The following is a 16,150-nucleotide window of genomic DNA, read 5'->3' on the forward strand; positions in this document are numbered from 1 at the left end:
CTCTGAAATGTGGTATTTTGCTGTTGTTTCCTTTTACTGTTTTGAATTACTGGGTCTATGTGCATAAAATGAGGATCTGGGTTGCCTAGGAGTTCATCTGCTCCTATTGTATGTTCCTCTCTTAAATAAGCATACTTCCATGTAGTTTGCTTGCCTCCTCCAACATTTTCACAGGACCTCTCCCTCTTCTCTTTTCTCTGTTCTCCCATCACTCCTCAGGAGAGAGATTCTTTTTAAAGTACATAATCAATAAGTTTAGGGAAGCAGCTGAAGCATGAGGAGGTCATATGATTTGGAATAAACTACTAGGGTTTGCTGAGAGAAGGGATGGCAATAGGCCATGCCAAAAATTGTCTGAGAAGGGAAACTGTCTGTAGCTCCCATTTCAGTGTTCTGAGTTACTCCTTTGCACAAGCGTTTGTCTTGGAGGAGTTTCTTAGCTGGGTTCTTTAGCATCATTTTGAGTTGCAGGAGGTACAGACGAGCACTGACAGTTGCTTTTCAGACCAAATAATATTCCATGAAAACCAAGTTTGGTCTGAGGCTCTTGATGGAGTCTTAAATGTCCTGGTCATAGTGCTGCTGTTTAGTTCTTGATGCTGGTGATGCCTTTGCTGATGGTTTGAATTAAGAACAAACCGATAATGATCACAATAAATATAAAAAAACCTGTTGATGGCCCCTGACTCAACTGCCAGACAAAGAAATGCTGTTGATTAAAGAAGGTACCTAATGATCATGCACAGATGAGAATCACTGTTGGAAAGTCAGCTCAGAGGAAGGAAGGGGCTATTTCTGCAATGGTTTCCGTTACATCACTAAGAAACCATAGATATTTTCTAATTCTTTACATGCAGCTAGAGGATTTCTCCTCTTATGGATTTTCAGGTTTTATTTAATGGTTATTTATGAGTGTCCTTCCTGTATCTGAGAAGATGATCTGTGACTCCAGCTCTGCTTTTTCTCTCCCCTGGTTATCAGAGGAAATTGATTTGTTGCTCATTTCCTTGGCTTGGGACATTTCATTCTCCTGCTTCAATCTAATATCTGATCCCGCCTAAAGATTTTCTTATGTTTTTGCTCATTTGTATTTTTTTCCTATTTCATTTAATTAATTTGATTTAATCATGTTTAGTGGGTTGATTATCCCACATCAGTATAACATTTTGTGTGAATTTTTGCTTTGGCTAAGCATGTTGCAGAATACGCTGCATGGCAGCCTTTGCTATTTCTTCTTAGCTGTTTCTATGTTGTACACACTGATCAGACCCTGCTCCAAGGCTAAGCTTATAGCATTAAAATGCCTTCCTAGGGAATTCTTCTCTGACTGAAGAAGCTTGGTGGTGGCATTAATTGCAAATAAAAGACCATGACCTATTGTTGAATGCAGAATATCTTCTTAGAAGTGTCTGCCTTCACTACTGTGAACTCTCAGCGGTGACATAAAGATCTTTGTCCTGTGCAGATCCAGTTACAGCCAGTGACAGAAGGCATATGTCCACTCTGAACAAAAGCACACTTATTTTCACATTCTGTGACTGACATTGAGTGATAACATTTTTGCATATTCTAAAAATTTTTATGCAGATGCTTTTTAAAGGCAAAAAGTGCTTTTACAATAATTTTCTTTGTGAATGGAATTTAAACTCTTGGCATCTGTTGCCTTTTCAATATGCCTGTCAAGTTTTGAATAATAACCTTTGACAGTGCGCGAGCAGAAAGAAAACCAGAGGTTCATTCCTGTGTTCATAGCAACATTGTTTATCGTCTTTGCTTTTTTTGACTAATGCCCACCCACCTTAAATGAAAATATGATAAAATTAATATTTTATAAGCAAGTTACTAGGCTATGGTTTTAAAGAAATAGTCTGCTCTAATTTGTGCCAGGCCAAGTTGCAGTGCTTTGTCTCTGTCTGACGAAACCCATGGTGAATGGACAATAGTTGACAAGGGAAAAATTTCTGCCAATTAATATATTTTGCCATATTACTTTACATTAAAAATTTTATAAAACCTTTACATGCCTTTATAAAAATGGAGCAAAACTGAAAACAGGACCCTGTCTGAGTATGAGGTGAGAGATAGAAGGAATGGTCTTTGTCTTGGAAAGAACTATAATATCATTTGTCTCCGTTTGTCAAGGTAAATCATATATTAGAAAATTTAGGCTGTACCCATATAATACCTATAGAAATGGTTGAAATGGGAAATATCAGCCCTTTAGAGTTTTTTTTTTCTGAAAGGCTCTTTGACGTTGGATAGCTGGTTAGAATGAAATATTCTCTATATTAATAAGTTAATTTAGTTGTAATAATCAAATTGTTTGTACATGTGGATATAGCTTTGCTAACAGTTCATTTTATCATAGACTAAAATAACTGAACAAACCCCAAGTCTACTTATTGCAATACAGAATTTATTTTGTTTGAAGTTATTTTAAATTGAGTTGACAGGCTTATAATTGATATATTTTGCAAATCCTTGAAGGCAATGAAGCAGAGAAGTCTTTGCATAGCACTGCATAAAATGCTGTAGCTGTGTATCTTTAATAAATAATGCTCACTTGGACAAGTTTACTGAAAAATGTTTTTATTAAGTTCATAAAAGAACTTTATGATGAAAATTATAACAGTAAAAACCAGTTACTGATAATTATACCACCATTTAAAGGATTGCTATGTTTTTTCTTTCTTCAACAGTGCAAATTCAAGTGGAGGAAAAAGAAGATGATACTGAGGAAAGTTCAAGTAAGTGGAGATGGACCTACTTGGGATATGTTTCCTATGGAAGAGCAGTGAATTCAGGGAATTCATTCTCTTATCTTATAGGGTTATACTACCACATGTAAGCACAGGGGCGTGTGGATGACTTCTGGTGGTTTCAGCAAGTAGATTGTCCCCTGTAGATTCCATTTGATTGGCACACACACATTCCACCCAATTTATAAGTTACTCATGATCAAGTAGATGGTGGTCTAAAAAAACATGTTTTTGTATTTCTCTGCTATTTTCCCTGTTTCGGTCTTTGTCCTTAAAGCTTTTCTGTGAGGTTGAATCTATTACAGTGGAACAGATTGGCCATTTTGACTGAACTGATCAGGTGGTTTAATTAAAATGAATAAGCAAATTCTTTTGTAGTGAATTCATTGCTATTTTGTCCAAATTGCTCTATTGTTTTTACTTTGTGTAGGTTCAGCTCAAAGAGCCTGGATTGAAACCCCAAACTCCTTTCCAGGCATGCAGATCAGTTGTGGGCTGGAGCATGAGAAAAAATTAAGTGAACAAAAGCTTTGAATTTACCAAAACTAAAGCATCTCAAGAAGAGTTCAATTAGATGATATATATCAACACTATCAATTTAATAACCAGAGCACAGTATGCCCACTAGTGAATGTTCACGGTGCCAATTGTTTTCATTAATTTGATGCATTCTGTATGAAAACAGACCACAATCTCACACATCCTAAATACCATGATTTGAATATTATAGGGGAGGAAAAATACTTTTCCCTCTAGCTCTCTGAGTTCTTAGCTGAGACCCCTATAATATTAGTTTAACAAGAGAAAAAACAGTTTACTAACATGTATACTTCATGTATACATGAGAGAGAGCCATGAAAAATAAGTAACCCTCTGAGGTGGCTTTGAATTTAGACTTAAATACTATCTTAATAGGGAAAAGGGGTGTATGCGTGTAGGCCTCTTAAAAGAGACTAAATGATTTTGGGGAAAGATGAATGGGCCCTGAGAAGAACAGATGGGAGGTATGATAGTTTGTGACAGAGTCTGTCTGGATGTGGTGTCTACTTATAGTCTTCTCTCCTGTGATAAGAGTCAACCTTCCCTTGGGATGAAAGTCCTGGGGAGGGGATTTATGACAGTGTCGTTCCTGTTGGAAGATCTGTCTTTAGGCAGATAAGGGGTGTTCAAAGAAAGTCTCTTCCTGTGTTTCCTTTTTTTCAAGTGTCTACTGCTCAAAGTAATCAATATACCAAGTGGCATATTTTGGGGTGGTATATTCTGAACTCCAACTGTCACATTTTGAGCTGGCATATTTTGCTATCCTTCAATATGGAATCGAGCCTATTCTAAAAGGTAACATTGTATACAAATCTGCATTTAGTAGGTAACTGCAAAACATTAATTTTTTTTAGAATTTGAATATTTGGTAACTAGTTAAAGCACTAAACACTGCCTTTTTATTCCTAAGTGGTAGAAGATAAATATAACGGTACACTTTTTTATCCATGGTAAAACTTTGCAAGTTTAATAGTTTACTCTTAATACAAAATATACTAAAATGCAGAGTACTAAGAGGCTGCTTGAGTTCTTTAGTTGTTTGTCGGTGAATCACTTCTCAATGCCTATCAACCTTTGTCCTTTCGATAATTAGTGTCTAATGTAACTAATAAAGGCTGGTAAATTTTCAGAATGCCAAAATGGAGTTCAAATAACACATGACATTGGCCACAATATTTAACAAATGGAAATTCATTCTTTGTTTTGGTGACAGAATATAGTTTTCAAAACCTAGTTAGAAAAGTTATCCTCCTGTTTTTCTCTGCTAGCAAAACTTTAGTAATACAGGTAATGATTTGAAATATCAATAAAAAGATTTTTGATAAGTAATGTTAAAAAATAATTTTCAAAAAACAGATGAAATCATAACAACACGTATATGAAAATGAACATATTTCACTAGTGAATTAAGAATCTGGTAAGGCATTAAAATCAGTTCAAAGGTGAATCAAAAAGGACAATTTATAGATCAGGAATATTAAAATGATGTGCAAATGTAGACATAACTGTTTTGTGGCTTTTCTTTGTGGGGAGGATTATTTCTCCACTGGACACAGTTTGTGTGTCTACAGACAAGAATTATTTTGCATTGCTATCCAGTTATCTATAATTTACGAAGTTATAAAATAGCTCCCAAGAATCAGAATAAGAAAACACAGAAGAGTATGCTTCAGACAATTTATAGTTTTCCAGTAGAGTTTTTTCCCATATAGTAGCTTCTATATAAGACAATAGAGATAAGTCTGGGTAATATTTGGGTTTTATAGTAATTGATTCTAAATATCAGAAGAAGTTGAGAATATTAGAATTTCACAAAAATGAAAGTGATTGCGTGTTATAAACTGTGAAGCTTCCTAAGAAGTTAGGGATATATGAGGCGTTATTAGTTGATGAACAAAATAAAACATCATTGCTTTTCATTTTACATTAAATTCATATTTACAAGTTATCTGTTTCTAGTTATAAAGAGAGAATGATCAAGCCAATGTATTTACTATCAATTTATGAATTTCATCAATTTCATTTAATAAAGGAAAAGAAGGAAGAAATATTTGGAATCAAGAATGAGGATAATTTGAATTAAGAGGAATTTCAAGGGTTAAGTTAATTTCTTCAAAATTATTCTTGTTTGTAGCCTTTTCTTGTCATACCCTTTGTTCTAAGATAGAAGTAGTAGTAAACACATAGTAGTTAATCACTCAACCCTTATGTGTTGTATTGGTAACCTCTAAACTTGGTCTTAGAGGTCATGGTGCGCTGTTGAACTCCAAGTCACCTAGTTACCCAAGTAAATGAAGACTGAAATTCTAAAGACTATTACAATTTGGGGATCTACATTCACATATTTGAGTAGATGAACCACAAAAGAAATGAGAATCTAGATAAATATATTCAAATGGCAGGCTATGAAATATGTATGACATGGTGCATCTTATCGTAATGTGGAGAATTACTGCATTGTGGTGTCAGATGTGTGACAATGTAATTAAAAACTAAGAATACATTTGATAGCAGGAAAGAGCACTTTCTGATATTGCTCACTGAAACATTAACTGCTGTGTTTAGGTGAAGAGGAAGAGGAGGAGGAGGAGGAGGAAGATAAACTACCTAGAAGAGAAAGCATGAGACCAAAGAGGAAACGGACCAGAGATGTTATCAGTGAGGATGATCCGCCACCTGAACCAGAGGATGAAGAAACAAAGAAGGCCAGAGAAAAAGAGAGGAGGAAAAAGTTGATGAGAGGAGCGTAAGTTAGTTCTGATCTATAACTGAAATTGTCATTCATTCAAAAGCACCCAATGCTGAAAGAATACCATTCTTTTTTGGGCACTCTTTGTCTTTAAAATTGGTAATTAGAACTACTTTTAGAAAGACAGGCTTAATCTGATGCTGCCATTTTACTCCCCCCTTGTTAAATGAATATTTACAAGGGGGGAGTAAAATGGTATTTTAATATTAAAATAGATTTTACAAATGAACATATATTAAAAATGGCTGAGAGAAATTCCCTTATGAGAGATCTAAATTGTCATAGTTATTAACATATTATAGTTAATTTACATATTTTAAAGTTATCCCATTGATTATATGCATTGTTATTGAAGTGGAAAACTCCTAAACAGTGAGCCAAATTAGTATTTTATTTTATTTTAGTTTATTTTCAGAGCAGAGGTTGGCAAACAATGACTACTTCCAGCCCAAGAGCTAAGAGTGGTTCTTACAGTTTCAAAGGGTTATTAATAATAATAAAAAGAGACGAATATGGGACAGAGGTGTATGTAGCACTCAAAGCCTAAAATATCACTGTCAGTCCCTTTACAAAAAAACAAACAAAAAAAAAGTGTATGGGCTCCTGTTGCAGAGGATTAGGGTTATCATTTCCTTTTTAATTCAACCTTTCATTTTCAGGTGCACCAGGCCAGCATTTTTCTGAGTACTGACTTTATGTAGAATAATACATTAAATGCTATTTAGGGAAAAATCCAAGAAATAATTTTCTGCTCTTTGCTTTCCAGAAATTTGTAGACAGCAGGAAGGTTGGAAGAATATGAAAGTAAAACAAATCTCATAATAGAAAATGTTAGACCCCTTGGAAAGGACTTAAGAGAGCAGCCAACCTACTCTGCCAATCCCAGGTAGCAGGGCCATGAAATCACCACAAGGTGATGAGATCTCTCTAAAACACTCCTAGAACTTTAAATGATGAGGAACTTTCTAAGATGTCCTCCCAAGATGACACACTCCAGTATTTAATATCTAGTTGTTATTTTCCTCTTCATAAATAATTGTAATTAAATACAACAGTATGCAAATTTTGTCAGGTAGAAGAGTTTAGCATTCATAGATGGTGATTCCTTTGAAAATAAAAGTTACCCCACCTACTTCTTTATTGTATTTTTATTAATTTGTGTTTTTAAATCTTCTCTCTCCTCTTCTTTCTCCTTTTCTTCCTTCTCCTCTTCCTTTTTCTTCGCCTCCTTCCTAAGCTCTTCCTCACTCTTCTTTCTTTAATAATCAAGACACCACCTGCTTTAAATTTTGACTCTGGTATTTTTTATTTGTATCTTCTTCTCAAATATCTTTATACTTTGTTCCATTTAAAAATAAATGCAACACACTTTTAAGTTCCATGTCTTATTGTGACTATTATTACTATTATTATTTACTTTTTTGCCATGTATAATGTGTTCCTGTGTATAATGTGCACCCACATTTTTGGCCCAAACTTTCATGGAAAAAAAAATCTTTCATTTTAATTTTTTAATTAAAATTTGTATTTGTTTACATTTAGTGCTTGTTTTTTTATATTATAAAGGAATTTTAGCATTTTTAAAAAACATATTATGGTACAAGAAATTTTATATAACAAATAATTACAAAACACAAGAACAGATGCAAGGTACAAGAAATTTTATGTACAAGTAACAAATTTACTGTATTTATGCATCATAGACGGCCAAGAACTCTTTGTCTTTGCAAGTTCATTGTAACTTCAACAAAACCAATTATTGTATTGTAGGATATTATTTTGCATACGGATGTCATTATTGATTTGTAGAGTTATACTTTTAACTCATAAGCATAAGTAAAAAAATTGAAAACATATACATAGGTACGGAATTGGTACTACCCATGTATAATGCACATCCCATTTCCCCTCAAAAACTTGGGCAAAAAAGTACGCATTATACACGGCAAAATACAGTAGTAATATTTCTTGTTAGCAAAGCTTATGCATCTTCATTGAGAAGATATCACCAATAGACCTATGCAGGATATAAGTTGTGTTGCAGAATTTGCCTTTCCTCTCCACTTATGCCTCAGAGAGGTCCTTTTAAAAAGGTGAGTTTGGTGGGAATTACTCTGCTTTCTTGGTCTGCTTAAGGTACTCATGCCAACTGTTCAACCTCTAGGAAGAGGACCATATGAATCAGCTGGGTCTTGGCCCTGTTGCCTGAGAAAATCTTGTTCCTTTGACAGTCTCGGTCCGTAGTTGGTCACACTCATCCTGATTCTGAGAAACCCACAAGCACCCCTGCCTCCCTACCACCTCACTCCACAGAGCGAAACTTAGATTTTGTCTCCATGGGTTTTGCAGATTATATTATTGCTGCCACAATTTGTGCTACTATTCTAAATAGTATCATAAATTATTTGTGAGGATCAATAGTTCTGATTTCTATTTTAGGGTCCGTTTCCTATTGTTCATTTTGAAGATAAGCATCTTTTTTTTTAAAAAAAAGAAAATGTATTAGCAAATATTTTGAGAAAGATTAGTAAGCAAATAAATCAGAACACATTTATTTAGGTTAATTAATTCATGGTCTTTTTTGATTTAAATGTTCAAGTGAAACACCTTAAGGAATTTCCCTTGTGCTGACAAAATATTTAAAACCCACTAAAACCGAGGCTGCAATGCAAATTATCTTTAGAGACAGTTAAAAAACACTGCCTTGTTAGACATTTTGGAGTATTTCTAATAATATTACAGGCTTTTCCTGACCCAGTTCTAAGAGAATAAGTGATATGTTCATAGCAGTGAAAAATTCAGCACATTATGCCTTATTTTTTCTAACGACTATTGTTTAAATAAATCCAACTTAAGCTAGAAAACCATTCTTGCACAGATTAGCCCTAAATTTTGGAAGGTGAAGCATGTTTGTGCTATTACCTTTTAATGTGATTAGCACTTTCTTTGAGTGGTTCCTAGAAAAGCAGTTTTCCTGTAATACTGGAGAGTCATATTTTAGTTACCCGCATATTTGAAGGTAATTATTCCAACAACTATTCCTTGTGGCACAGCATGATCCACCTGGACCAATCAACAATTAACAACAAAGACTTTAAAAATATACCAGTCTGGCGTCACTTAATGAAAGAATAAATGTCTTTCCATACCATACTAATCTTGGAAGACATTGTTATATTTTAGTGTACTTTGAGCACTGGGTATCATCCAGAAAAAATCTCTATGTAAACAATTATTCAATAAATATTTATCCACGTCCAGTTCTGTGGAAGATAATTTGCTAATGCCTTTGGAATACCTGGATATGAATATGCAATTTTCTGCATTCTCTAGAAGTTCATAACATAAATAAGGAAGAGAACACTTAGACACAAATTATTATGAAACAAGACAGTATAAATGTGCCATACAAGAAGTACAAAGTGGTTTGGAGTCTTAGAGAAGAGAAAACTATTCTCATAGTAATAATCAGTAAAGGCATTGAAAACATTTCTTATGATTTTTGAAGGAAGCATAGAAATTGGATAGGTTAAACATATAAAATATTGGGTTTAAGATAGTAGGAAAGCATATAATTAGTGTGAGGAAGGTTTCTAATAAGTTGTTTCTAAAACTTGGCATGTAAAGAAATAAGCTTTCATTACATGGTAAATCCACATATTGAATAGATGATTCTTTCATTCTTTGATGATGCTGGATTAAATGAGGTATTGTTTTATATATGATTCTTAATGCAAACTTAGTAATGTGAAGCTTTAAGGTGTCTAAATGTAAATATTGTGAATTATTTTGGAAGAGGGACAAGTTAAAGACTTAAAATATCAAACAATTACATTGTTAATCTTAAATCTTTTTTTTCCTACCTTAATCCATTCTTGATAGTTTCTTGACATACACTTTCTTTTCTTTTTGATCATTTCTGTAAACAGTTCAGTAAAACAATAACCTATAAAGTTTAGATTTAGTCTATGTCTACTTAGAAACAATGTTAAATAAAATAATTTTTACTAAAATATATGTTTCCCTCCTAAGACAGACCAACTCACATATTATTCTAATTGGCCTATTAGAAAAACAAACTGTGACTATAAATGTAGTAAAAAAAAACCCCAAAATACCACCAAGTATTTTATGTCACGATGATACAGCACCATAGGATTTTATAAAACTGAAACAACTTAATGGCAATCAGAGTTGTATTTTAGTAGTGTACTTTTATAGTTCTCTTGAGTTAGCATTACTATTCTAAGCAAAAATACCTAAATAGACTAAAAAACCAAACAGTCCACAGGAAGTGTTATTTTGGAGGGTTAATATGAATCTTTGCTTCAGTAATCATAACATGATTAAACCTATGGATTGGTGGGAACGAGAGGGGATTGCAAAGTCATTTTTTTTTTTCAAAGTCATTTTATATGGTCTGTATAACTATGGATGTATCCTCCTGTTCCTCAGCTGGAATTTTTAAAAACAGCTTTTGCAGTGTTCCTACTATGTTTAGTCATAAACTTCCTGAACAACAAAATATGTTTCTGACTAACTCTGAGTCAGGTTATAATTTCTTTCTGGGGTCCAGTTAGGAGAAGGAAATTTCAACAGTGAATTGAACAAACAGCATTCAACAAAGGAACTGGTTAATAAATAATAAATAATTGGTAACTAGTTAACTGGAAAAGTGAAAAGAGAACACTAAGGCATCATGGTGATAGCAATTCTAGGACGCAGCTACCACCCAAGGGCTAGAGACACAATGGAAAGAGGTTCAAAGTAAAACTTAGAAGCATGGAGAAGGGAGCCACAGAGCTGAAACCACTGCAGAAGGGAGGATGCTCAAGTGATGAAGCTGGTTCTGCTAGTGCTGGAAAAATTGGCAAACTAAAGTCACCTGCAGCTGTGGAAAGGCCCTGATGTTCCTGGGGTGAAGAAGCATTACTAAGGAGGAAGCGTCACCCCAAGAAGCAAACAGAAAACCAAAGGAAAGACCTAGTGGTAGACTAATATTGAGCCAGTAGACAAAGCAAATGTGCTCTAGAATCCCAGACCCAGCACTGCAATCAATATTAAGTATAGAAATGTGAGTTTGAGGTTCAGCAAAAAAAGTTCAATAACTGAAACAATCTATTCCCAAAAAAATTAATTTCTACAATATGGTATTACATTCTTCGATTTAAATTTATGTTATGTTTTGATTTTTTTTCTTCGAGTTCTGGACCCTATAGTATTTTTGCAATACTAGGAACACAGAAGAAATATACTCGTTTTTTCAGTAAGAAACTAAATTCCCTTGAAGGCCTCTTCTAAGGATTCACTTCCACCAAATATAATTGAAGTTGAATTTTATCAATTGAAGTTTTGACTTTAATTAAAAGATTTAGTTACCTTTGAGAAATAGATTTTATTTTTGTCTATTGCAATTTTTCTCTCTTTTTGCTTGAGACAGGGCTAACTTAAAAATTTCAAGGGCACCTCAAAGACATCTTCACCTCTAATTTACTGTCCTTATTGAAAAAAAAAAAATAAATGAAATGTTGAATCGGTGAGGGAAAGTATACAACGGAACAAAGAAGAGACAAAAAACATCTTGATAGATCTGTAATTATTCTTTCCCTAGATTTTCTAGTTCTGAGAGTTTGAGGCTATGGAATAAGAGCAGCTTGGTTTCAGGACATTAGAATGTAAACACTGTTGTTTAAAGTTATAATAATTTCAGAAACCCTGCATCAGTGTTCAGATAGATACAGGCTCCAATGGTCATGGATCTCAGCATGTACTATGTACAGCCAAGTTGAGACACATTGACAGAGTATTTGATAGTGTCCTTTATGTTTGCAAGTCAGGCAAATCATAACTTTATTAAGGTGTTTTTTTTTCTTTTAAAGGGAAGAAGAAGAAGAAATTGATGAAGCGGAATTGGAAAGACTGAAGGCAGAGTTAGATGAGCAAAGACTAATGATTGCTACTGTCAAATGCAAACCATGGAAAATGGAGAAGAAAATTGAAGTTCTCAAGTATGATGTCACTTTTCAGAATTAGAAACACTTTCCTTGATACTGAGCTCCTAAATCCTCTATGCATTACTTATATTTAATAGATAATACTATATATGGTATATATGTAATACTCATTATATATAATGCACATGGTCATATTCGTATATAATATATCATATAAATATATATGTATATATCTCAATATATTAGAGAGGGTGGGCTAATGATTACAAATTTGAAAGTATAAGAAAATTTATTGTTTGGAGTCTAATAAGCCCTGTGGTCACCTTTGATCATTTATTCCTTGAACTGAGTTTCCTTAGTTTAACACATTCATTACTATCTCTCTGAAAGAGATCACATATTTGAATTTTACAGGTTTGTGTGGATTGAACACTCTTGTTTCTCTGCAGAGTACCAGCCTCAAATAATATTTTCATGTGACAATTCTCATGAAAACGCAGGAAGGAGGTTAAGCCAGCAGAACTGTACATGTGATTCCAGTTAAGGGTTATGATAACTATTCTCTGGTAACATGTCAGTGACCTGATTTTACTCTTATGTTGAATGCTGATGAGGGTGCAAACACATTCAGAGGCACACAGGTTTATGAACTCCCAATATGAAAAGTCAAATGATTATCTTTTTCTTGGGGATGGAAGCATATTCACCTCTGTGGATCACATTGTATTTCCTTGCCATGGTGTTTGGGAGAGGCAGGGTATGAAAAAAGGGAATGTGTCTGTGCTAACAGTCAGGATTGCATCTCTCAATTGTGCTACAGGTTGCATTTTTCCACAGAAGCATTTTTTAAAATAGTGGTCAATTTCCAAAGCTATCACTCTATAAGCCTGTTTAACTAGCAATGTTAAATATCGTAGTATATAGTATATACAGTATATAATATATATAACATAGTATACATAATATGAAAATTATAATATAATGTTATATATGGTGCAAAAAAACTATATATACATTTTAAGAAAGGAAAAGCTATTAAAATTGTAATACTCAGTATATACCGATAATAAAAGATGAATACAAGTCACGTTTGACTTCTGCAATTACAAGAGGTGTTCAAAGTGGTTACCATCAGTGTGACTTTAATACAGTTTTTTCCTTTCTTAAAATGTATATACATTTTTTGGTGATATATATATATACACATATACATATATATGTGTATATATTTGTGTATATATATATATATATATATATATATATATATATAATGTGAAAATTATAACATAATTTTATTGTTCCTGGTGATGAAAAGAGAGCTGAAGTAGCTACCAGGATAATTCACTTCTAGTCTTGGCTCTGCCACAGCTTGTGGGTTATTTAAGGAAATTGCTTAACCTCCTGGGGCCTCATACCCAAAATAAGACTTTGTGGATCTACCCTGTGAGGTGGGAATGTAGTCATCATTTACAATGGTATTGTTTTGTTTTGTGAAGTATGGTTTTCCAAGTTTCAAACAATGGTCCTCCCAGCACACTTGTGCAACAGCAGACAGTTGTAGGCTGGGAACTGCTTGTGTATGTGCATGTACATGCCCGCCATGAATGAAAGCAAAGGCAAGCAGCATTCCTGGTTCCACAGAGTGCGTGTGTGTGTGTGTGTGTGTGCATGAGCAAGTGTGCGCTTGCATGTGTATGTCTGTTAAAACAGTTTTCATTTAATGAAGTGAGAATGATACTAAATGATAGGTTTAAAAATATCCTTACTTAGCAAAATGGAAATTTGGCAACCTTAACGTTGGCTCCCAAAATATATTTAGAAATATTACTGGCCATGAAATCCCAAAACCTGGGAACCATAGGTAACTGTATACAGAAAGCTGCAAAATTGGAAAGTGATATTGTAAACTTTCAAAGCATGGTGTGAAATTGAGTAAGAATGCCAAAGAGCATCTCCCCCCTTTCCACGTTCATGGAGGTGTAGAAATACATCCCCCATTCTCCCTTACCTGCATCTCCCATGTAGGGCAGTGGGCTAAGCATGGTTCAGACTAACATTTGAATCTCAGGTCTTCCACTTAATAGCTGTACAATTTTAAATGAATTGCGTAGTCCTCTGACTTCAGGTTCTTTATGAAATTATACTAATTTACAGAGTTATTGGAATCATCAAGTGAGATAATTCGTGTAAAACCTTAGCATGGTGCCAGAACATAGCATGTAGCTGGGACATGCAAGTTGTAATAATTTTTTCATCTCGGGTTAGACTTGATGTTGCCTGGTTCCCTGCAGTGTGACAGGAGAGATGGAGGGAGTGTGGGACTTGGCAGGGCTAGGTGGGAGCAGACCTAGCCACAGGCAACCCCAGAACCCTTGGGAGATGGTGATATATTGGTTGTAGTCTGTGTGGACAACAAGATTTTGATGCTGCAACGAAGGAAGGTATGTTGACAATTTGGCAGAATCCAGAGTCCGCTCACTCTCAGGTTTTCCAAAGTGAGCCCCCAGAGTGGTCTTGTGGCAGATTCCAGGACCTGAGGTCTTGGACAGGAGTCCAGGCATTAAGACATGTTCAAAAGTGAGAAGAGATAGGGATCGGGATGGGAGGAAGACCAACAGCAGGCCTTATTACCAGGCAGCTCTCCTCCCACCCTTTATGTCTTTTAGGGACATCTAACTCTGAGGGAGTGTTTCTAAGGTTATTCCCAGAACTGGCCCCCAGTCATCACTCCTGGCTAAATCAATGGAATTCAAAGCTCTAGGCTCAATATAACTGGAGCAGATATTTTGATCCCGTGCTTAGATCTGTGTCTGGGTTCCAAGGCTTCCCTTATGGCTCTGAACTCTGAAACAGATTTTAGAGACGGTCAGGGTTTCAAGATCCATTTTAGAGTAAAGCCTCAGGAATGGTGGCTTATGGTTCTGAGGATGTTGTGGGACACTCAGGGATAGTTCCCACATTTTGAAAGACTGTCTGCCACTAGGAACATGAGCATCCTCAGGACTTATGGTCAACAGACAGTTTAACATAGGCAGTTAATACATAGGCAAGAAGCTCCAAGAATGGGTCGTAAATCCATATGGACTCTCAAATATGGCTCAGGAACTGGCACTTTGCATTTTCAAAGCAGCAGAATTCGCTCTGTAGGGATGAAGGGAAGCCACTTCCTTTCCACCATCATTGTGGAACAGTGTTTTTCAATGTATGTTGTCGTGTGTATTAATACAGTTTCACACACTGCTGTAGCCTTAAACCTATTGACAAAAAATCTTTGGGTGTAGGGGCAGGGGTTTCTAGACCAGAACAGGAATGTGTATTTCTATTTTTTATTCTGAAAGTCATTGATATATAGTCAAGGTTGAGACTATCTTTAACTCTGAGAAACAGAAAACTTCATCAAGCAGAATATTCTACTTTGTGAATGGTCTACTGAATGGGTGAGAACGTGTGTGTATGGTGGGGTGTGCTAGGGAAAGGAAGATGGTAGTGTATTTTCTAATTATTTGAAGGTCCGTTCCTATTTTTTTTAGTTACCTAACTAAAAAATACTCAACAGTGAGGATTTTAAGTATAATCTGTGTTTAAGTTGTGCATGGGTTTAACTCAGAAATTGGATGACTACCGTGTTTCCCCGAAAATAAGACCTAGCGGGACCATCAGCTCTAATGCGTCTTTTGGAGCAAAAATTAATATAAGACCCAGTATAATATAATATAATATAATATAATATAATATAATATAATATAATATAATATAATATAATATATATAATACCAGATCTTATATTACTTTTTTTGCTCCAAAAGATGCATTAGAGTTGATGGTCTGGCTAGGTCTTATTTTCGGGGAAACGTGGTAGCTCTTTCCTACCTGTAATAGGTGGTCACATTAGCCTGGTAGCAGCTACCACAGGTGAAATAAAACACCTGGGTGGAAAATAACAGTTTTACGTATACTCATGCTGAAACCTACAACTTTAACTGTCTCAGAACATCCGATGTTGTAGATTAAAAGCCCTCATGACTAAACTTAAAAAGTAACCACTTTTTGTTTTAGTAGAATAGGTTTAGTAGAATAGACTCCAATCTAAGCTCTCCCTCTAAGTTGGCCACTTCTGAGTCTTAGTTTCTTTATTTATAAAGTGACGG

At 34.8% G+C, this 16,150-nt stretch overlaps 1 protein-coding gene across 5 annotated transcripts in view; it reads left to right on the forward strand.

The window, feature by feature from the left end:
* The window catches only part of TMC1 (transmembrane channel like 1), a 241,737-nt gene that overhangs the window by 144,627 nt on the left and 80,960 nt on the right, over positions 1-16,150 (forward strand). For all 5 annotated transcript variants that reach the window (XM_019736716.2, XM_074330564.1, XM_019736715.2 and 2 more), the window contains 3 exons: positions 2,700-2,747; positions 5,865-6,045; positions 11,928-12,056. In XM_019736716.2, the coding sequence (XP_019592275.1) occupies positions 2,700-2,747; positions 5,865-6,045; positions 11,928-12,056 (358 nt within the window). The remainder of the gene's footprint in view (positions 1-2,699; positions 2,748-5,864; positions 6,046-11,927; positions 12,057-16,150) is intronic.

Source organism: Rhinolophus sinicus, linkage group LG04, assembly GCF_036562045.2.
Source record: "Rhinolophus sinicus isolate RSC01 linkage group LG04, ASM3656204v1, whole genome shotgun sequence".
NCBI classification, from domain to species: Eukaryota; Metazoa; Chordata; class Mammalia; order Chiroptera; family Rhinolophidae; genus Rhinolophus; species Rhinolophus sinicus.